This window comes from Antedon mediterranea, chromosome 6, assembly GCF_964355755.1.
Source record: "Antedon mediterranea chromosome 6, ecAntMedi1.1, whole genome shotgun sequence".
NCBI lineage: Eukaryota > Metazoa > Echinodermata > Crinoidea > Comatulida > Antedonidae > Antedon > Antedon mediterranea.
Genome location: NC_092675.1, coordinates 2136989 through 2161603, shown reverse-complemented (window position 1 = coordinate 2161603; position 24615 = coordinate 2136989). Strand labels below are relative to the sequence as shown.

Sequence of the window (24615 nt, the reverse complement as noted above, 5' to 3'; positions counted from 1 at the left end):
AGCACTCAAACCTGAGCATTACCCATTACGCTACAAAGTAGTACATGACTTAACAGCTGATAATAGTCTATTTATACGTGTATTACGTAATTCATCATTACGTCATAACTATCTTATCAACCGAAACAATATTAAAAGTAGTGACTTATTTCTATTTTCACGCTGCTGCTCTAGCCCGCTACGTCACATGAGATGACTCATATATTAGATGAAATCAAGCAGCAGTTATAGTACTACACTTTGACATTTTTGCTAAAATGGAAACTCGACTATAATTTATAGGTACCAGCTGCATTTCTGGTATTTATGAGTCCCATGACAATACTGTATTTCGCTGTCAGATAATCATTGAATTATTATCAAAACAGTCCATGAAAGTGTTTGTTTGTAATATGATACTTCACACTTGAAGTATCTAAGGTGTGATGAAGTGACCCCCAGACTTGACCTTAGCAATAAAATAAACTAAATTGAGTCTGTTTCATATCAAAGTTATTCACTTCTGTAACAAAATTCACATCATAAAAAGAGAAAAGAAACGTTTAATTATTATAACTCAAAAACCACATTGTCTGACAGACAATTGAAGTATTTTTTGCTTTTAATTACATTTTTTCAGGTAAAATAACTTATGTGACAATAAAAATGACACATTCAAAAACAAATTTGAAATAAAAAATATTTTTCAGAGGGACAATAGGCCTATATCTTTAAAACTGTTACGTCAATAAGCGAGCAGCGTTTTTTGTGAGAAATATTTCTTGTTTATCACTGTGTTTTCTTGGTGCTGAATTGGGTCCACTTGAGCAGTTACCGTAGTACTATTTTTATTATTTATTAATAAAGGCATAAATGGCGCTCCGTAGAGAAGTAGAGAATGCTTCAGTCGTTAGAATGACGCTCCAATGACGAGAAAAGTCGACACGCAGTTTACAGATATTCAATAAAACTTCCAAGTCCTCTAGCGACTGGAAGATAAAACTATGAGGTCAAGGGGTAAATTTTCTTGCGAAATATGGAAACGACGCAATTTTGCAATCAGAAAATATTTCATAAATATCATTTGAAAATAGATGAATTGTTTTAATTTGTTGTAAAATGATCGCACAATAAGTAAAAACCGCTAATTGATGCTCGAGGGATTTTAAAGAAAATTTGACCACGCGGCGTGGAGCGGATAACCATGTGAAACTAGGGCATGTAGCGAAAGAAATAATTCGCCTGCAAGAAACGTTCTTAGCCTTGAAGAATGGATTGATATTGCTATCAGGATAATTAAATACAGGCCTAGACAAACTAGACGGCCAGGTAAGAAAAGTTTATATTTTCACATAAGAATATGGTTTTTACAATCATATTTACTTAAATAAATACACGTGTATTTATAAGTAAATAGTTATTATAAAATATTTATATAAATTCGTGTTTATTTTATATTATTTTATTTAGAATACAAATTCGCTAAATAGGCCTATTAAGCCAGCTAGACTAGGCCTAGCCAGCTAGACTAGAGGCCTAGCCAGCTAGACTAGGCCTAAGCCAGGTAGACTAGGCCTAGCCAAATGCGAACGTGTATTTTTAGTACTTTTTTTATTTACAATTTTCTCATAAATAGAAAAAAAACCATATGTATATTTAATAAGGAATATTGTTTTTTAGAAACATTTCTTCTTTGGGCGGGCTTACTCCCCCCCCCCCCCCCAAAAAAAAATGGAGAATTTATATTTTGTAAAAATATACTTACCTTCTAGTTTCTGTACACCTAAAAGCCCCCCTCCCCAATCGAAAATCCATATCGGGTCCATTTTAAGGACAAGAACATGATAATGTGCCAAATATACACGCTCTATAATTCGATTTATTTAACATTCAAGAAATATAAATTACTAATTACTTAAATATTTCTTTAATTATGCTTATGTACAATAAGTAATAAATAAACATACATTAGTAATTAATGGTAATTTGTTGACCAGACAATCCTATTGACACGACAAAGGATTTGCCAACGGAAACTAGAACCAATAGGCCTACAATAATGCTTTTGGATGTCGATAAACTTCTGTCATCAAATACGAATAGTCGAATAGTGTAAACTTAGAGACAGATTGAATTGAAAGTTTTGTTGTAGTGTAATAGTATATAAAAAGATTAAAGTGTGCGCGTATTTGAACGTAATGAGGGCGTACACTATAACAAAATGTACAGCTATATTATATATAAATTTAAATATTATGGCTCTGACAAAATGAAACAACTTGGAAACTTGTGCCAACTCTAATGAAAAAATGATGTACATCCGCCCTCTACATTATAATTCCTTTTTTCGATTATGCATTTGTAACAATATGCATAATATTAATTATTTTTAAAACGGATATAGATAAATAGATGAGAAAATAGACCATCGGAGCTTTCAATGTGTTTAAACACCGTACTCGGCATAACAACAGTTGTTGTAACATACAATAAATATGTAATATAAATAATTATGTACAAGAATAATCTTAACATAACAAACTATGTACAAAATAGTAATGACGCTAATGACTTTTCGACTCGATAGTCGCCCCATTACCTCTCTGAGGTAGAATTCAAACATAAATATTTTACAAAACGAGTAAAGCTAATATTTAATTACACCTGTACTGTATAATAATGAAAACAACTGGCTTATAACCATCACAACTGCACATTTACATGTACAAAATATAGTAAGTTGTGATATTATTAGGTATTAGGTAGTATATTCACCTAGTGGAATACAGTGGACTTTCAACGAGAGCTTATACGGACATATCGATGCTTCTTTTTACTTAAGTTAACGACTGTATCATTAGTTGGCGTTTCGTTTTCTTGCAATTGACCTTATGTGATCATCGTATGTCACACTCCCACCCTCCCTCCCCCTAAGTTTCGAACATTATAAAACAAAATATAACACATCGTTTCACTATATTTATGCTCTGTTTCCGCCTATTTTGAAATTCTTGTATCCGCCATATTTAGTTTGAGTTATGGGTAATGATATTTGGTATAGGGACTTATTTTAGTCTAAAACGTTGTTTTGTCCATTTGATGTGTCCATATATGCACATGATGTCATATCACTACTATATTTAGGTATATCACTCAATTTTTGGAGGGCAGATTTTTTTGTCAATCTAGTTTGATAGTGTACACAGAGCTTTAAATTTTGTAAATACACATGATTAAACAATAGCTGTGACTATGTTACTAAGTATTCGTTTCCGGTTTTTCTTACGGAAGTCATCTTATTTTGCTCAATAATCTTGTCATCCTTTACACGAGCAATATAGCATGCAAAAGCTAACGAACCGACTACAAGTAGTGATGCTCCGACAATAACAGAAATGACCACTGTCTTATTCTCGTTCAGCCATTCGTCGTCACCAGATGATGTTTCAGGTGTATCTTTAGAGTCTTTTGTTAATTCGTGTGCAGACGTTATGCGATTCACATACTGGATTTTCTCTGTCGCTAATTTATAAAGAAAACGATGTTTTAATATTTAAAAAAATGTATACAAAGAGGCTAAAATATATAAAAAAGAATAGGTTTTGTACTTAATAGTTTTGGCAGATGTTTTAAATATGTAAGAACAATTGCCGAAAATGGCCATATAAATTACTGTATTAAACTAGACTAATATAAAGTAAACCATCCAACAATGGGTAAAGCTTAGTTCCCAGTATGACGCGACGCAACGCAGTGCCGTAAGCGCAACGCACGTAATTTGTCCCACAACGCGTTATCCACCATCGCTTTGCGATTGGTCAAATCACTTGTATTGCGGTAACATTCTTACGTTGCGTCTTAGTGGGAGCAATCTGTAGTTCCACCAGGACGAATTACCAGGTTGCTTTCGATTATTTTAAGACGTCTGGACTTACGACCTACAAACATGTTGTGGTCGCCTATACTTTATAGAATTAACCACCAAAACATGTCGAGGATGACTCGCGTCCCATAATGTCCCCACACGTGGACGTTTAACTACTGTAGTTAATATGAGCTATCTAGGCCTACTGCATTAATTCGTGATCTATGTCTCGCTAATGATTTACGTCATCAATTTATAATTTGTCGGATTAAATATATAGTACTACAATACATCATTATGTAAATTGTAGAAGGAAATGAGTTGAAAAGGACAGGAAAGTATACTTACTAAGCGGATTTGTACTGCTAGGCTCGAGAGTAGTGGATCTAGCATCAGCAGCTATACAGAACAGAAATCATGAAAATAATAAAAAATACGATAGTTTAGATTATAACGTTTTTAACAGTAACTCCTCACTAATGGGAATTCTTGACTGAAAAACACATCACAATGTAGTAAGTCTTAAGAGGTCTTTAAGAGAACATCGTGTAAATCTTTTTTACTCTTTTTAATACGGTACACATCATCTTATCAGATGGAATTCGATTAATACTGCTCGGAAATGGATTATACTTCAACATTAGGTTTGATACCTAACACGAACGGTAATGTTAAAAATCATTATGCGACGGCATATCAAATACCTTCGCTGTTTTCATCAATAATTGAGTTTTAACACAATGGTCATGAACTAGACTGATAATGTAATGTGGATGTTCATAGTTTGGAAGTTTTACAGTAGTGTAATGCATATAGTATTACAGTTATACTAGATGTACTATTTTAATTCATTAACTGTAATTTACCTCCGCCAAGGAGGTACATGTAATCGATCGCGTGTGTTTGTCTGTTTGTTTGTTTGTTTGTTTGTTAGCAGGATTACTCAAAAAGTAATTACAAGATAATATACGGATAGATAAATATACGGATAGATATGTGGTCAAGGACCATTCCATTAAATTTTGGGACCATTTGGGACCATGGTCCCAATTCTGGACCACTTTTTTAGTATACTATTCAGACCTGCTAGTGTTAAAAAATATGAAAGAATTTTCCAAAAGCCGGCGAGCAGTCTTAAAGTAACAAATAAACTAAAATTGCATTTTCTCGAGAACTACTTGTCCAAAAAACTTCATTTTTGTACAAGAGGCAAGAGTTATAACTTGTGATTTGTAAATTTAAAACATAATTTGATTTAATGTGCACGTTTTTTTATGCGAGTAGTTTAAAAAACCTATTTCTTTTCAAATTCACTCGTTTGATTTTCGCGTTGCTGTTCTATTGTTAGTCAACTGAAGCTATTGTTAATTGAAAGGCTTGTTACATAACCATTACACCAAACTCGCATACACATGCTTGTAGTGAAATTAGTCCTAACCATTAGACCACTGGGGCTTTCATGGTATTGTTCGAACTCGATCGGATAACGACTCTTTAACATTCTCGGCGTGGTACGGCGGAACAGCACTAGTCCTGTCCTCAGTTGTACGCATACGCAACAGAGATCAAATTGATACGCCCTCATCTTTCAGTATTTTTATTCACGAGGCGGGATCTCCGAAGAGATACTTTTATATATATAAACACAAGAGGCAAAGAACAATAATTCTAAACCGCCCGGTGATATACTGAAATTTAATTAATTAATTTGAAACGATAAAGATGGGGAAATCTGTGAGAATGAGAAAAAGTCGCCCCAACCGAGACTCGAACTCGGACCGCCTGCTTGATATGCAGATGTCCTAACCATTAGACCACTGGGGCTTTCATGGTATTGTTCGAACTCGATATATATATATATATATATATATATATAGTCGACTCCGCCTAAGTCGAATTCGCGTAAGTCGAAAAATCGCGAAAGTCGAATTTTTAGGAAAGTCCCAATTCTTTCCTATACATTACTGTGTAATTTTTATTTCTAAGTCGAATTTTTCTAAGTCGAAATTCGTCTAAGTCGACGTCTTTTTGCGGTCCGAATACACACATTCTTTAGTGATTTATATCGTATAAGTCGAAGTCACAAATTACGCGGCAACAACGCGTTAAAAAAGCCGATGAAACGTACGTAATTCGATAAACAAACAACAGAGGGGAAAATGTGGGACCATATCGGTTCTCTCAAGCAGGTTGTATAGTATAGGCGGCGTCCTACAACTCGCGCTAGTGTATAGTGTATGAATTGTTTCAGAGTTGAGAACTTGAGCGGCGTTTTGTGGGTACCTATTTTGTGCTAGACAGATGGCAATAAACAATAGATACCGATTTCGAATAAGAACCGAAATGTATTTATTATACGTTTTTGTATTGTTTGGGGAAAATACAGTTTATCATTGTCGATAAAGAGGCTTAGCATTTATTAGGCCTAGCTAGCTAGCTAAGCAAATTCAATTCAAGAAGGCTCATCGCGTGGGCCGCGATCGCGACAGGGCAGGGTCCACTATAGGCCTAGCCATAGCGCAGCTAGTGAGTGAACCTAGGCCTAGGCCTAGCATTTTTTTGGCAAATCTGTAAGTCGAAGTTCGCGTAACTCGAATTTTTATACCGGTCCCATTAGATTCGACTTAGGCGGAGTCGACTGTTTTATGACGGTGCGTTCATAAGTTTAAAAAAAAAAGAAAGAAAAGGAAATGAATTATACAATAGTGAAAAAGTACAACACTTAACTTTTGATGGAGTATAGGCCTATATAAGTATATTTATTTATTATTATTATCAAAATTATTATTATTATTATCTTATTGTTTAAAGAGATTTTATTAGGCTATTATTGAGGATACCTTTTAGTTAGTGTTGATATATTCTAGTCTAATGGAAGTATTATTCCCTATTATGATGTAAACATTGACCCTTTGACCATCCCACGGGATAGCCTCGTTTGTAACAGTCAATTGGTCAATATCCTAATGATGAGAGTATTAATTAGTAAGTGATATATTAATCCTATTGGATTTTCCAACTGGATACGCAATACGATATATTTACTACTGTATTATTACCTGATGGTGTCTCAAACGTAATTTCGGCAAATTTTCCTAATGTAGTGTCGCCGTCTTTGCTTACAAAGGCCGCAACCTGAATTAAAAAAAACATATTCTTATTTTACATTTGAAAGTGATATACGTAATACTGAATTAAAGAAAATTACAGTATTTATGTAAATCTTCACTGTAAACCTTTAAAAGGCTTTAAAGTGTACAGTTTCTATTAGGCCTAATAGTACTCTGAAAGCATTTGAATTACACCGTGTGAATAGATAGGTAACCAGGGTTTATTTCCCCGTAATGAACCGGTAGCTAGAACTTGAAGTCTCTTTTGTGAGGTTCACTCACCTTTATTACATTTCAAAACATAATCATTTTGATAAATAAACAGTTATCATGTTTGTGTGTTATCTTTTTTATATATATAAATATTTTCATAAAAAAATATTAAGTTTCCCTTACATCTTAAAAACTCTGCAAGAGATCATTTATACATTTACATTACATAAACTGAGACAATAAATATAGAAAATCAAAAGAACTTGAAGTCTCTTTTGTGAGGTTCACTCACCTTTATTACATTTCAAAACATAATCATTTTGATAAATAAACAGTTATCATGTTTGTGTGTTATCTTTTTTAAATATATAAATATTTTCATAAAAAAAATATTAAGTTTCCCTTACATCTTAAAAACTCTGCAAGAGATCATTTATACATTTACATTACATAAACTGAGACAATAAATATAGAAAATCAAAAGAACTTGAAGGTTGTAAATTGCAACTCCAGGCAATGTATACAAATCGCTGAGAAAGTAATTCCTAGCCCATGGTCGAATACCAGTACAGGCTTTGTTTAGAAACATGATAACGTAGGCCTAGTCTTATAATGAGTACTCTTACCTCTACTGTGTAAGATTCGTTTGCTTTAAGTCCAGTCACTAAAGTAGAATAGCGAAAATCCTAAAGGAGAAAAAAAGATTTATTGTTCATTTCAATTAAATGACGGATACTTGGTAAAAGCACACGTCTTAGTGCAATTAATGACACAGTGCTTCTTTCGAATGATATGTTGATTACCGTATAACACCACTAAACACATTTTATGATAATTTACAAAATTGTGATGTACTCTTAATCAATGTAACGTTGAGAAGAAAAAGAAATCAGGTAAAGCCGAAAGTCTTTAGCAAATGTACAGGATAAATATAGTAATCTGTGTAATGTTGTGAGTATAAAATTATTTTACTTTGTAATATAAAAAATTGTCATTGATTTAAATTAAAGTTATCTTTATTCATAATTTTTTTTTATTTTCTTGCGATTTAAAAATTGCATTGTGAAAAAAAATGTCACAGATTCATTGCACAATAATTAAGAAAGACCTGTATTTAACATGTAAGTAAAAGTTGCAACATAGAAAAAAACAAGAAAAAAAATTTAAAAAAAACACAAATTAATTTACTCATACAGCACAGGAATAACATTTTATTTGTGTCTTTGTTATCAAAAAATATAAATTATTGCAGAGAAGAATAACCTACAAAACAATTTACAAAATAAAACGGTAAACCGAAGCAGTAAATGTATTACCTTTCCTTCTTCATGTTGTATCGATCCAACCGTCACGATGTTGTCTCTATCAGTTTCTGAGTATACCACACGATATCCATTAAGTACATACTCTGGGTTAAGTTGCAACGGTTGAAGCCACGATACATTAGCCAAAAACACATGTGGATGTGTTATATTGGGGTATATGGAGTCAACTCTAAAATCATAAACAGCTCCAACATACTGTAACTCTGTACACAAACAATGTTTAAAGATGTATTTTTCACCAATATCATGAAAAATAAAAATTTATAAAATCAGACTTTGAATTCAGTAGGCCATTTTGTACATTATTTTTCTAGGGGACAATATAGGCCTATATCTTTAAAAATTCAAATGGTCTAATTTCTGTTCAAAATGGAAATTCTCCATTTCCATTTTCACGTACTTTTTTTTTTTTTATCAACTTACAGAATTTTAACAGAATGTATGGAAATGGTATGATGGAAAAACTAAGATAAATAATTCATGTTTTAAATTTTTTTTCATAACAAATATTATATTTACCGGTAGGCCTTGATGAACAGAAATCCACATCTTTTGTTTCTAAGTAACAGTCTAAAACAGAAAACAAAAGTTTGAGTTAAAACAACGAGCCAGGAGGGACGCATACATTTATGTTATTAAAGACGAAAATAACAACAAATAATATTACAACTTTTTAGGCTTTGAGTATGTCTTACCGTTTGTACTGAAATACTGCGCAGAGTTTGATAGTGTATTTCGAAGAGTGGACATAGAATTGGTTGCTTGAACCTATAAGAGTAATGGAAAGTTACCAGCCGGCTTCCATTTAAAGACCATTATTTGGGACAGTTTATATCTCTCTTTGACCTAAGAGAATTGCACGGTCTTTTACAATTAAGAGTTATTTTAAAAGAAAAGCAAAACAAAATAATTACAGTAATGATGTTTTTACATTATCTGAATGAAAATGTGCGATAATAATCTCCTTTTTTACATTCTTTTTCTAACAAATAATTTAAAAATTACATTTAATTATTGAGCATTGTTCAATGGTAAGATTGTGTGTTTAGATTCATTCCTGGAAGACTTCTTTTGGGCTATTTTTGTTTTAAAAGAAGCTACGAGCTTTAATCTAAGTAGGTCTATATTTAAACAGAGGTCGATATAGTAATTACGCTATACAGTGCGTCTATATTTAAATATGCAAAACAAAACCAACAATGTTAGTTAAATGCATATCAAACTGTTTATTCGGGTAATTATCATTGATATTGATAATTAATGATGGTTGTAATGCATTACGACGAAAACACGTAGGCCATATGATTCTAAGGTTTATCGTATGCACACAATAAAGAATACTTTACTGTTAATCTGAAGTCAAATCCAAATGGCAATTCATCATTGGTGTACATAGGCTCAGTCTAAACAAATACAATATTATTAATTTTGGTTAAGCTGAAGTTCTCATATTTGGGGATTAATTTCAATGACTATACATTTTCTCGGTATGTTGAACATTGTATTATGCGGGCGTACCACTGTACTGAACATGACCTATATAGTTTATAAGCCTCCTCCATCCATAATAATAGGCCTACCTGGGCCAGTAGTACTTTTTATGTATTTTGCATATTTTGTTTGTAGGAGCCCTTATGAGACAAGCTATTGCTTTAAATGCGGGCCCCAGTTATTATTGTCAAATAACTGAATAACATGTGTATGTTGTTTGTTTATCGACTGATTACGGCTAGCTAGTTTCATCATGGAACAGTGGCTATGCGTTGATACTTAATGCATCTTCTTTATAATTCAACAACTAAATATAAATCAAATGAATAAAAGATGAAATGAATTGTTGTAAATGCATGTACATTACCACGACAATATCAGATGGTTGTATAACACAATCAGGTATAGTGCCAATCAGCTCAGTTGGTATTATGTCTAGAGTTAACACATACGATCCAACGTAAGACTCTGAAATTACAAATATGTATAGAGCTTATTAATATAAATGAATCCTAAATATTATTATGAATATAAATGAGTGTAAGGAATGTGTCGCTTATACTCTTGGAAAAAGGCTAGCTGATATTACAACACAAACATTGGTATGGAAAATCTACCTAAGCTTCTGGGGGAAATGGTTGCTGCTGGTTCACCTCCAGCCTCATTTTTTGAATTGTTTTGTATATTTATTTAGAAGAACAACATATATCAATTTAGGACTACGTAACTTCAGTAAATAGGCTTTAACGTTTTATAATTAACAAACTTGTAGGTGTTTGACATAGACGTAAACAAAAATTACAAAATAAAGTTTGACTCGTCAGAAACTTACCAGATGGTTTTGCCCAAGAAGCATTGAGTTGTGTTGACCACACATTAGTGCCGTTAGCCAGTGTATTTACTGTTTTTAACTCATATATGATGGTGTCAGAATCAACAAATGGACCCCCTGCATAAAAATACAATCATAATTGCTAAATATTTTGATATTGAAACTAAATTCGTTTGTACTTTATTTACAACAACGATAACTTGTTACATTGTGTACATAACGCCTACCCACTGGTACCATGCAGCAATGGATGATGGGGACACGATTAATCAAATAAATACAAACAATTTACACCAAAATGAAAACAACATTTTGTTTAATACATTAAAACTTTGCTCTGCTTTTAAAATGGTAAACTAGCAATTGTCCTCATTTAATGACACGAACTTGTAGTTTATGTATATAAAACCACTTATGTTCAAGTTATAAGATTCCCATACGCAGCGCTTATTCCCACATGAACAGTATTAATTAGACATGCACATTTTTTTTTATTCAAATGAGCATTGTAGCTAAAGTGACTTTCCCTGTGGGTTTGGTGGTTAAGTTTTTATATGCTGAACAAGCGACTATAATGGATATTTTGAAGGGTTTTAATTGTACCACTGTTAATTATAATTGTCGACGGAAATGAGAATATGCAATATGGTTTAATAAAATGAGGTAAATTAATTTTTAAAAAGTATGACAAAAATACTAATATTCATGTTTTTTTTAATGGAATATTGATTCATGGCAATAATTGTAAATCAAAGTTATTGCTGACTCCTTAATGACCTTCGTCTATCTGCCAAAAATCTGGATTGAAACTGGACGGGTAAAGAAAGAATGGGATGGTGATACTGATATTGATATCTATAGCTCGAGGATGCTGAGCTGATCCCTGTAGCTCGGTGATGCTGATTCCTGTAGCTCATGGATGCTGATACTGATATCTGTAGCTCGAGAATGGTGATACTGATCCGTGTAGTTTGACGATGCTGAGCTGATCCCTGTAGCACGGAATGCTGATATTGATATCTATAACTCGGGAATGCTGATACTGATATCTGTAACTCGAGAATGCTGAGCTGATTCCTGTAGCTCGGGGATGCTGATACAGATATCTGTAGCTCGGGGATGCTGATACTGATATCTGTAGCTCGGGAATGCTAAGCTAATCCCTGTAGCTCGGGGATTCTGATGCTGATACTGATCCGTGATTCGAGAATGCTGAGCTGATCCTTACAGCTCGGGGATGCTGATACAGATCGATTTGATATTTGAAGGAATATTTCGTGATATTTTTAGTCGCGTGCAACACGACTCTACAGCACACTATGTCATAGTCATATATACTTTATTGTCCATTTAAAAAACAGAAATGTGATTTGAAAACTGGCAAAATACAAAAATATAAAATACAATTTACAAAAACACACACAAAAAGTTAAGAGGCTAAAAATTGTTAAAATTAGATAAAAATTATCGGTTACATTTTACCTTTGTACTCTGGAGTTATATAAGTGTATAGCATTAGGTACAAACGAGCACCTAAACCGTTTTGTTTTGGTATTAAGTGCACGTAGTCTTATGCCAGAATTCATGAGAGCAAATTGTTTGTCGGTTGGTCGGTCAGTCGGTTGTTCGGTTGGTCGGTCGGTAAAAACTAACTTGAGCACGCGACTGCAGCCATGTATATGTCCTTGTTATCACATATATATTTATGTAAAATACAGTAACTTTCATTAATTTATAGTAAGTGCATGCACGTTACCTTTTATATAATATGCAGTTCATTGACAGATTCTATCCAGGGCAATGCATTATTTATTTGATGAATTTCTGTTTAAATGCGTTAAGTGTAATTACAATTTTTAATCTTAATAATACTTAGCAAAAACACACTGTACTTAATTGACAAATTGTTCTAAATTATGATTTTACCATCAACAGTATGTATTAAAAGGCTACAATTGAAATGTATATTGATGATGAATATTGATAGCATGTTACAATGAAATAACAAAAAGTAAAACTGTTTTAATTTCGTATTTGTATTTATATTGAATGTCTATCTGATAGATTACTTATTAATAGTGTACACTTGACTGAATGTATTGTCCAACGAATCCACTTGTATTTATAGTACCAACGAGTTACAAGGCTGTTTTTATTAAGATTGTACACTTTAACTAATCCCAGATTTAGTTGTTATTCAGAATTATAATATACAATAGCACTTAATTAGCATACGAGGATGACCTAATCCAGTTTTGAAGATATTTTAACAGTTTTGAAACATTCTATTGTAGGCAAATAGGATTACTAGTATTATTGAACGCGAACTATAACTACGCCTCCAGATGGCTTTGCGATGAGCGCAGTTCATTATGCACCCTATATTGATTAGTCAGCATAACGTAATTTACAACATAAAATACATTTAAAAGTAGGCATGAATATTCTAATATAAGCTTACTACGATATGAAATTTCGGACAACATTTGAATATAATAAATTATATATGTATCATCAAAAAATAATGAATAACATAACTTACCGATAAATTGACTAAAACATTCTTGATTCAACTGTCCGCCAATAGTTTTAAAAAGCAGCGCTATTATAAATAATGTCACTGTTGACATTCTAGAAAGAGACCATTCCTTTTCCATTATCATTCTGAGCTAAAATGAGAAATGCGGAAAATATAACCTATAAAGCTTGGTTTTCACAAACATGAAAACAACCCATGGACCTCCACACAATGAAAGTGATTTTGATTTACAAATAAAACATTAAAACTGTCGTTAGTGATTGGTCATAATACTTATATTGCATGCGCGTTTCATTGTGTCATAGTGTTCGCACTCAACAAACATACGGTGCTAAATATGGACTTATTATATTTTCAACGTCGTCGTTTACTGGACAACTTTATCTTGCATTCGTGAACATTTTTTAATGTTAGCAAAAGTTTCAATAATCAATTTTCCTATCACTTTAGTTTCCACTTGACCCTTTTAATTGCCAGTAATTTTGTTATAGAATATGGATTCATTTTCTGCATTAAGTAGTATAAATCAATAAAAGGTAATATATTTATATATAATTTGTGATTATTGATATTCATTTGAAGAATTATGTTAAAAACATTTCATTTCTTAGACTTACGCAAAAGCAAAAGGCTTTGCTAGCAAAAAGCAAGTTATTGGCCTATGTACTGCACCTCTAATGGTAATGAAACGATTCAGCCGGGGGAGGCGGGGGGTGGTTAAAACATAATATTAATAATCGTTTCAGCCAGTTTCATCATTCATTCATCATCATACAAATTCTTACATGTTCAGTGATTTCTAAATAAAGAAATATGTAAATAGTTATTGTTAGTAAATCAGATGTTTCAATACATTATAATTTGAACTTCTCAGAAATTAAGAAAAAGATACTCGTCATAAATATCAGTACTGTAAAGTATAGTGCATTATTTCACTGACTATTTCACTGTTATCTGATATACTTGTCAATTGTAATAATCGTTTTTTAGATTTACTTACATAGGCCTAACCACATTTCATTTGATGCCCAATATTAATATTGTTTAGTATGATTATCAGCAAGGTCATGTTTTCATGTTATAATTACCGACAATTTAATACAAAATACATTAAAAAAAACACAAGACGAAACAACTATGTGATTAATACGTTTTTAGAATGTCATGAATAATCGTATACTATTTTAATAATAGGCTACATACTGTACATAGCGAGATAGGAGAGTGTACACGTTACCCGGTACCCGGCGGCCGTATACACCGACATAAATGTTCTTATTAGTAATCATATTCAATGCTTCTCAAAACTGTGGCCCCATTGCTTTTCAAAATGCGCTATAGATTGGAATGCTAAACACACATGATGTTTTCCAGATCATGTGTACTCATTTTTCTTTTTTTTATTCCCGCGTTTCATAGCTACATGCCATCTACTAAGTGAAACAGTTGGGTAGTGTAAAACCTTTTTTACACTATCAAACTTTATGTGACAAAGGAATGTGATGTGCCCATATATGGACGTGATGTGCCCATATATGGACATGATGATACTACCTTATTTGGCCACATCACACTTTTTTTGTTAAACTAGTTTGATAGTGTAGACAGAGCTTAATCCATAATAAGTAAAAATGTATAATTTGATTGAAAATGAATTGCGCATGTGCGACCATAGTTAGTTTATTCTTTAGGCCTAAGGAAATAAATATTGATTTACTTTAGCCTGTTGATGAATACAATCTACTTTTTTATATAGTATTTTGTTTTTACATTACTTTATGCTTCTCGTTAAAACAAAAATATCTTAAGTTTGGTTTTGTTATATTTCAGTTATCCTTGAAGTATAATTTCCGCTTATTGAACCACGGTGATCATTTTAGGCAGGCTGGCTTTACCAATAATCCATGGCCATGGTCAGTAATTTTAGTAATTTTTTTATTGCGAAGTAAAGTAAAAATTATTGATTTTTAATCACGATTGTATATTTATAAATAGAATACTTATTATCTGTTTAATACCACCATGATGTAGCATCGATGTGTTGACAAATATCGTCAAAATATTGTATGTGTTCCAGCAAATTCAAGCGAATTGTACTCATCACATGTCTTATAATATCAAACATCTGCTCGTATCCTAAATCCACGGATACAAAACTCTCACAATCTGAATTTCTTATAAAGACGCCATTGAGTAGATGTAAGAAGTGCACACTTCAACGTAAGTTTCTATTGGTAAACATTACAGTATATCTGTACTCGATGCGCATGAAATTTATTGAATATCAAAAAAGAGGTTTCTGATTGAATATTTAAAATACATAAATGATTTATTAAGAATAATATAATATGTAACCCTAATACAATCAAGATTTATACAATATGTAAGTCTGTCATGTTAAAGTAAGGCCTACGTTTATGAGACATTATTGTGGAAGAATATTATTATAACAATATTTAGAAAAAGTCAGCAACGATACCGTACATTCCTATACAATTTCACGTCTTAGTCCTTTATTCTATCTACACTAATAGATTTCTTCTTGCTTTGTTACTAATTCTCTTTTTTATTCAAATTAACAAATCGAAGCCACTTTGAGTTTTATAACGACACCATTTAAGGTAAAACATGACAAAACACTTTATATGTTTGGTATTTCCGACAATATATTCCATCTATCTATCTGTCTTTTTTTTCTATCTATATATCTATCTTTTAAACCATCCTAAGCTATTATTTTTTACTGTTCCTAAAATTAAAGATGGAATTGAATCCCAATTCAACTTCTAAATGACATCGTAGACCTACAGACATTTTTGTTAACACAATAGGACAATGCAATCACGAGTAACATTTTAGGTAATCCGTCACTTAGATTGGTCAAATTATTTGCGTTTCGTGTACATAGTTGCGTTTTAGTAGGAACCAAGCTTAACTATATCGAATATTTCTTTCTAAAAAACGCGTTTTTCAAAACTGCTACATTATTATTTTATAGCAATCCTAGTGATAAAATGCATTCACAAAGCTTAACGAATTAAAAGGGTTCATGAGCCAATACATAAAAAGGTTAATAACTTTAATAACTTGTATTTGTATCATAGAGGATTACATCCTCTGTGTTTTTATAAAGTACTGTATTTTTAATGATACAACGACCTAAGCAACCTAAGCACACTTCAAACAAAGGATTGTCAATTGGATTATCATCCAAGGTTTAAGTATTGATTATAAATGTTATGCGGTTGTCATTTATATCCTGTTTTATAAAAAAAAATATGTACAATGGAAATCATTTAGCGGCAGGTACCGGAGCTGATTTGTGAATAGAAGGATGATATCATCATTATTCGGCTTTTTTAAGTTAAACTTTTCATATCTTACCTATGTAAGTAATTACATTCCTTCAAATGAAAAGTTATAGATTCAGAGTACAAATTCGTTAAGGCCAAACTTGACCATCGTCAAGGTGCTGCTATATGCTTCTAAATGTACAGTAATTATAATAGATTAGTATACTTCCATACTAAACTTTAAGCTAGACCAGAATCATCTGTGTATATTGAGGATTGGTGTTAAACCAGATCAGCTGGCTATAATATACAGAATTCTCATCATTAGTTACAACTAATTTGTATAATATTCTCTACTTCTCTCATTAGGCTTGGCACCCAAGCTATGATGAAGTGGGTCTTCTTTGGTTTGTTAAAGTTGTACTGCAATTAGCATTTCCAACCCCACTCTATAGTAAAGTGTTCAAACATTTCTGTTTCAATTATATTATTATAGTTTATTCTTGAGTAGCGTAATTGGTAACAGATAAGGATACACAAATTAATGGATAAAAAAAAATAAATAATATGTAAATGATAAACAATAATAAGAAATAATTATTCTTCACAAATCTTACAAATCAAATTAATAATTCAACATTTAGTTTCTATCAATGGTAAAGCAATACAATGAAAAGAGTGGTAATTTATAATGAGACAATACAAAAATACCATTAATAGAGGATCTTGCAAGAAGAGATTGCTTGTCACGCAAGACCCATAAACAAAAAGAAAAAAAAATACATTTGTATATAATTATATATATAAAATAAAAATTGGCCTATTATTGTCACTCTTTGTGCACGTGAGACTTACGATAAAACAATGCAATTCTAATTAACATGCCCATAATAAATGTAGAACTTTTATAAATTATACACTATTCCAATAGTATAGTAACTAACAGAACAATATGTCGAATTCAACAGGCTTTCTGCTTGCAATAATACAGTTCGAACAAAAGGAACCCGGATATACGCCAAAGTGATTAAGTACTCTACCGTTACCAAGCAAAGACATAAGATAAACAAAGGAACCCGGATATACGCCAAAGTGATTAAATACTCTACCGTTACCAAGCAAAGACATAAGATAAACAAAATGATGCCTTCATACCTTTAGTGTAAATTCATTAATGTAATATTTCCAGATTTCAACATAGAGTAAATGGAAAGCAAATATAACTGTTCAATTAAAATTCACTAATTGACTCGGTACTTGTCCATCTTGTACACTTTCTGTCTTCCTAATGACAGTGTACGTAGAGTTGCAATTAGAGGTGATTGCCTTTTCGTGAAGTTGGACTCGTCCATTATTTTTGTACTGTATTACTATTTCTTTTATTCATTTTGGCACAACAAGAAATTTGAAACACTGATTGATTCGGTGTGAGCCTAAAGGATGAGCCTAGAAATTCGACAAAAGAACACTGCCGTAACAGGATCATGTGTTATATTATTATTTTTTCTTAAAACAAATGATAATAAATGATACTTGACTTGACTTGACTTGATTATTATTATTATTATTATTATTATTATATAATTTCTAATATTTGATGATTAAATATATAATGTTGATATAATTCATCAATAAGTTATTTATGTAATTGATATTTCTGGAAAAGAATGCCAATTAAAATATCCAACTAATGCCCAACATGGCCACGAATATCTGTTTTTAAATAGTAGTCTGAACAATGAGTTATTATGCCAATGTCAATTTTATTCATTATCTATGCAATTGTAAAAGTCAAACAATAATAATGTAATAGCTTATTTAATCATAATTATATAATTCAATATGTTTATTATCAATACACATAAATATAAGAAAATATCAATAGTACACAACAGTTCCCAAAATGCGGCTGAGGGAAAGGCTACAATCTTTAGAGGGCGGCATTCAAACGTATATGCGACTAAGCGGGAAATACTTTTATGAACGTTACATTTTTACAAACTTGTTAGCAAAAATTAGTGTTTCTTTATTAATGCCTTACGTATTTACATCAGTTATTACAAATTTAGATTTCCGTCAATGTTAACAATTTGACAAAGGCTGTTAAATAACACTTTTACTAGTGGAGGGGATGGCCGTAAGTGAGATATCATTTACTGCCGCTGTATCAGTTCCTGTGCGTGACCCAGATACTGTTATCGACCCATGATCTCGTTGAGGCGGAATATTTGAGATACAACGTGTTACGACAGTAAACCAGGATCGCCATACATGTCTGCATTCAGTTTGTAGTGCACAAAACAAAATGAAGACAGCAACCCCTTGGAAAGAGTTCAATAAAACAAAAAGAAAAACAAATACTATCTCTATCCCTTTTAGGCCTAGGCCTAAATATTCAAATTGCAAAAACCCAAACATCCACGTGAGGCCTAACAAAAGTGAAATGGATATAGCGTTTGCAGTTCTTTTTCTTTTCGTATTCCTGGATTTCGTAGCGATCTTACCACTGATTGGCACATGAAAGAACAGCTTTCTAATCACCATTACAAAAATGATGAAGTTGCAGCCAATTATTACAGCAATAGGTGCAATTACGAATATAATGAAGAAATTCGTCATCGAAGCGTCAATGTAGCAGCTGAAAAAAAAACCAACTTTGACTACAGTCATTTCATTGGAAGATGGTTCTAAGTATTACATACTATATATTATACCAACAAATACTAAGCATCCATTTGTTCACTGCTCGATGAAACTAAAAAAAACATCAGGACTTATAATCGTAATATTGTCACAAATTAGGCATTTTAGATATTCTGAGTTTGGACGGTCAATTTTTCCTAGACCTAAGTTTTTCCTATCAAATTGTAATGTTGTTGACATGTTCCTGTAGTTCAAGCTATATACTTACTGATCTTTGCTGGTATAAAAGTCTGTAAATGACACTGACAAAGCAACAACCAATATCAACGGTGTTCCTGTAACAAAACACAAACGTATTTACTGTAATAATATTATATTATAATTGGATTGATGTAATTACTCCGAGATTGTAGTTGACTGGATACAAAGTCTGTGTGATTTTAAACAAACAAAATATGACCTACCCCAGGCTAAACTTGCTGCTGTCCACCAAAACTTACTTCCGGGAGCGTTGAAAATTTTGATGATTAAAAAATACATACTGATGGCTTCTAACAAGGTCCAGGATATCGACACTAACAAGAAGTAATGTAGTAGAGCTGCCATAGCAATGCAGGAGGTGTTTCCTGTTTGATGGTTGTCTATACCCAAGACAAATACAAGATCCAAGCACAAAAGTGCGACACATAAGTTGATCATTATCTTTTGAGGCAGACGATTTCTGAGTTTTCTACAATAGAAAGTGAGACATATATGCTTGATGGTTTTCCATTTTAAATAACTATTAATGAATTTGAGATCTTTTTAGACCTGAGGAAGAACACTTACTTTGAACTCAATAGAGTAATTATTGTGATAGTAAAGCAGCATATCGATAACCAGCAACCAATGGTTGATATCGCGTCCAATGCTTTCTTCGACTTCTTAGTACCTATCTTTGTAGGCAACTAGAATGTAATAAAAACAAATATGTATTGCTTGCTTCTAATTTTTTTAAATGTTTATATATGTCCTCTAGTATAATAATCATCTTCGTATAAAAAATTAAATATACAGTCGAAAGAAAAATAATACTACTACTAAGAATGTGTAAAGATGAAAGCAGCTTGGATAAAATATGAATAAATTAGGAAGACGGAAACCCCTTATGACAATGATGACAAAATAAGCGATACCTTTTGATGGTATGCCAAAATCATAACAATAAACAAAGAAACGAACTAATACCATAAGAACAGAAAAGCTAGTTAGATGCGAACATTCACATGTGATGTGATTTTTATTTGTTTCTTCTATCATCTTCTTGCAGCCAAAATCTGACCATTCAGAAATTGTTTCGTTCCAAAATACACAAGTTGAATTCCCCGCCGTCAAACCCTAAAGTATGAATAGTTAGATTCTATTAATTGTCTTAATCAATACATGGATATTCATTAATCAGAACTTTTGAACTTTGAAGCCTGTTTACTAGAGTAATTTTTTTTTGTATTGTTAACGATATTGTATATCGTCTAAAACGGACCTCTTGGTCAATTTTAGTGAAATAAAAAAATATGTAGTTATACCTCTGGAATATCAAAAACAAGTTCGACCATTGTTTCCGACATCATAGTATGAGGAGGAAGAGTATTGTAAATGGTTGCTGCAAGAATTACGTCAGAGGTCGAAGTCTTAGTTTCCTTTACCATTTTTGATGGAAATAGTACATCGTTGAAATACACAATGAAGCTAAGATTTGTCTGTGATTCTGAAAAAAACGTTGTTACAAATAACAATAATGAATGATGACATACAAGCTTACTTTCTTATGAATACGTTTTATTAATGACACATTATTATTGTACGCATTGTATTACAAAAAGTCTATTTCAATATTTCTAACGCTTTTACCAACAAAATGAAGACATTTTGATAATTGTCATATAAATCATAGATACATACACATACGGTAGTGATGAAGATAATGAACATACAACGTTAACAATATGGCAGTAAGTTAAATAGAGGAGCATTCAACAGGAAACAGTTCAGTAATATACGAGCCAAGTAGTTACTTGGGCATGTTAGTAGAAAAGAGAGCATCAAGAACTGAAACTTAATTGGAAAGATGGGAAGAGAGTAAAAGAGGTAGAAGGGCGCTGTGAGTGAGCAGCTTTACAAGTAACAGTAAAATATCAGAAGGTGGAGATGTTGGAGTGCAAGAAATATAGAATTGTTGAACAACGTGATGGCCAACGCCCAGTCAGAAACAAAAACTTCAATAGTATATCTAAACTAAAGTTTATACCGTTTTGTAAGATCTTCTTTGGCAACCTAATTGATCTGTCGGACTCCTTTACACAGCCCTTATCAAGACACGTGGTTGTTTCTGCATCATTTACTACCAAAACAACATCTGACTTGAGTGATTTTGTATTTATGCTTTTAGTTTCCAGAGCAAAATTGTCAGTTCTTTCAGTAAGATTCTGACCATCTCTAGAAGCGGTGGCAATTTGATGTTCAAGTGACGCTAACAATGACGCTATAGTTTCAACTGGGAGATCCTCAGTATTTTCTACTGCTTCCAAAACATTATCAATTGTATTAATCACAGCTTTAGTAACCTAAAGAGAATACATTAGCTGTAGTACAGTATACTCGTGATCATTACTTTCCATTATTAATTTTTTATTTATTTAACAACATCTTTATACAGGTAAAAGAAAACCTGTTTTGCATTGTGTTCCTGTGTTGAATAATAACAAAATCAGGGACAAATGTTTAGATTTGTGTACAAAAATGAGATCGATACCTAGCTTTGAATGAAGCAATTGTTGAGGAATATTTAATTTCAGTTGGTAGGTTATTCCATATTTTTGCGCCTGCAACTTTGAACGACGAGTTCATCTTACTAATGGTATAGAAGGGTATTGTTATAATGTCCACAATATGTAATATCAAAACTTCTTCTTCAACATCCCAATACATTGATTGAATTATAAAGACTTTATTATTGAGTAGGCCTAACAATAAGTCGACAAGTTGCCTATAAAAAAGGGTCATCAACGTTATAATTGTAACCTACATTCTCATTTGTTGAGTTAAGTCCAACAATGCCTTCTAACCCAGACGACACTTCTATTATATCAGCAGGCTGTAAAGCAGTACTATTATCTGTTATTTCTTTAAGAACGCCAGTGACTTGTTCAACATTTTCTTCAGTAACATTCTGGTGAAGAGCAACAAGCATTAGTAAAATTCCTATTCCTTTTTAATGCTATTTGGCTTTGTTTTTGTGTTTTATTATAATTTATAAATCTGTATTTTGTATTTTTAGAACTTCTGCCTTTTTTCAATTGTATAATATCTAGATACAGTACCAAGAATCTGGTGGTAAATGTACATGAATTTACATGTGTATTAATTAGAAAATTGATTTCAAGTGCAAGTTATAGAAAAGAGAAATCATACCATTGTGATTTCAGTTATCTTCAAAGTAAGATCAGATTCTAAAAGGAAAGTAAAGATAGACACAAAATAATCGTAAGCGATTTATAACATCACTAGGAAAGAGTGAAATGACAATAATTTCACTCGTGATCCCTGATAACATAATTCAAATAGTACAGAATTAACTCACATTAACGAGCGCTTTTACCCATGATTGTGACATTTTGCAAAGAGGAATGCTAAAAAAACAAAACCAGTGGTTTACTTACGAATAATTATAAAAAATGAGCATTCGGCTTTGCTATTAGCACGGTTTCCGACCATACACTTAACTTTATTAGTCGAACCAATCTCATATTTTCTATTTGATGGTTCAGTACAGATTACATTTTCGTCATTGCCCTCTGGTACGTGCCAAGTCGGTGACTGATCCTGTGTTTTTATGTCGTCTGGACATATTATGTTTATCCGTGGCGTAGTATCTAAATGTATTTAAGTAGTTTATGTACAAAGAAACAAACGCTTAAAGCAAACAAAGATGTACTTATACGATGACAATAGATCCGAATGTTTCACAGCAAACAGAATAAAATCGCAACTTACAGACTGGAATAGTTATAGCATTCCTTAATGATTTAGTTTTGATAACTTCTTCGGATGGAGTAGAGATCGTTGTGGGGGTAGAAGCATCTGTTTCTATGGTAGTGTCATTTGTTGTTACATTTGATGTGTCTGTGAGTAAATATTTAGAAGTTATATATAAAAGTTATTTTTCAAAGCAGTATTTTATTTTAAAAATTCTCCAAATATAGAAACTTTTCCAGCTATTTGAAGAAGACCTATTTTAAGAATCTGATGAGCATGAATCTTCTTTTTCCATATAATTTGATACAGTTTTTACAGATTTACAAAAGTGTCATCAAAAGCACGAACATAGTTGAATAAACTAATGATAATTAACTCATTATTGAAATAGCTGAGGTATTAATGGGAAATGTGTGTGTGTGTACGAATAGTTACTTTAATTTTTTGATTTTCTCAACATAGGATACTGTATAATGGTTAAATAATACGCCAGCTTACCATCTGAAACAGTAACATCAGGCAAATTGGTTGTAGTTGGAACTTCTTCGGGCTTACTTGAAATCACTTGTGTAGTAGGGACGTCTGTTGCACTTGCTGGATCTGGGTAAATATTACGATTTATAGTATTGCAGTTTTGTTCCTTACGTCTATTTACATATATTTATACATCTGATAATTTATAACATCTATAATAATTATGAATATTAAGAATGTTTTTTGTTTTTTTCCGACGACGTATCTTTCAAACAGCAAAATCAGCTGGAGGGCCAAAATGAATTCTAACTATACTAACAACTTACCAGTACCGTCATAAACAGTTGTAACTTCTTCTGATGCAGTAGATATCACTGGAGTAGTAAGTGCATCTACTGCTGTGGTAGCATTCTCGTAAATTGTCGATGGATCTGTATTGCAGATGTGTTTTAATTACATTTTTGTTTCTTAAATAAAAGTTTTCGAACTCACCATCTGAAACAGTACCACCGTCAGTTGTAACTTTTTCTAATGCAGTAGAAATCAATGTTGCTGTTGTTGGATCTGCGTGAATATTATGATAAACTTTAGAAAAATCATTTTTAAAGCAATTATGTAAATATAAGTTAGTCACAGTCGCATAAAACAAACAAACAAACACAGTAGTATATTGTCTAAACCTTCCAAAACTTGATTCTTGAAAAATCATGGCGACAATTTTGTGTATCTAAAAACCTACAACCAGCACAGTAACAGCAAAACAGAATGCATGGGCCGTAGCATTAAGAATTGTCAATTAGTATAGGATACATGGTTAAGCTAAACGAGAAGTTACCA

The 24615-nt window shown here is 32.2% G+C and overlaps 2 protein-coding genes and 2 long non-coding RNA genes across 4 annotated transcripts; 1 reads left to right on the top strand and 3 right to left on the bottom strand.

The window, feature by feature from the left end:
• The first annotated feature begins 1004 nt into the window (after positions 1–1004).
• On the top strand, positions 1005–24198 carry LOC140052271 (uncharacterized). Its single transcript, XR_011845609.1, has 4 exons — positions 1005–1308; positions 15185–15267; positions 23767–23908; positions 24055–24198. It is a non-coding gene; the product is annotated as an uncharacterized lncRNA (long non-coding RNA).
• On the bottom strand, positions 2915–10648 carry LOC140051696 (uncharacterized). The gene is made up of 10 exons (XM_072096988.1): positions 10637–10648; positions 10351–10449; positions 9839–9895; positions 9188–9260; positions 9012–9062; positions 8484–8695; positions 7794–7853; positions 6904–6979; positions 4193–4243; positions 2915–3501 (listed from the first exon to the last, which is right to left on the bottom strand). The coding sequence occupies exons 1-10, from the start codon at positions 10646–10648 to the stop codon at positions 3230–3232; spliced, it is 963 nt and encodes a 320-aa protein (XP_071953089.1). The 3' UTR covers positions 2915–3229.
• Positions 10822–17946, bottom strand: LOC140052272 (uncharacterized). Its single transcript, XR_011845610.1, has 3 exons — positions 17803–17946; positions 13358–13484; positions 10822–10932 (listed from the first exon to the last, which is right to left on the bottom strand). It is a non-coding gene; the product is annotated as an uncharacterized lncRNA (long non-coding RNA).
• Positions 18376–22772, bottom strand: LOC140051768 (adhesion G-protein coupled receptor G2-like). The gene is made up of 9 exons (XM_072097079.1): positions 22741–22772; positions 22355–22498; positions 21578–21893; positions 20856–21037; positions 20518–20667; positions 20119–20237; positions 19755–20020; positions 19559–19625; positions 18376–19285 (listed from the first exon to the last, which is right to left on the bottom strand). The coding sequence occupies exons 1-9, from the start codon at positions 22741–22743 to the stop codon at positions 18751–18753; spliced, it is 1782 nt and encodes a 593-aa protein (XP_071953180.1). The 5' UTR covers positions 22744–22772; the 3' UTR covers positions 18376–18750.
• Positions 24199–24615: the final 417 nt, after the last annotated feature.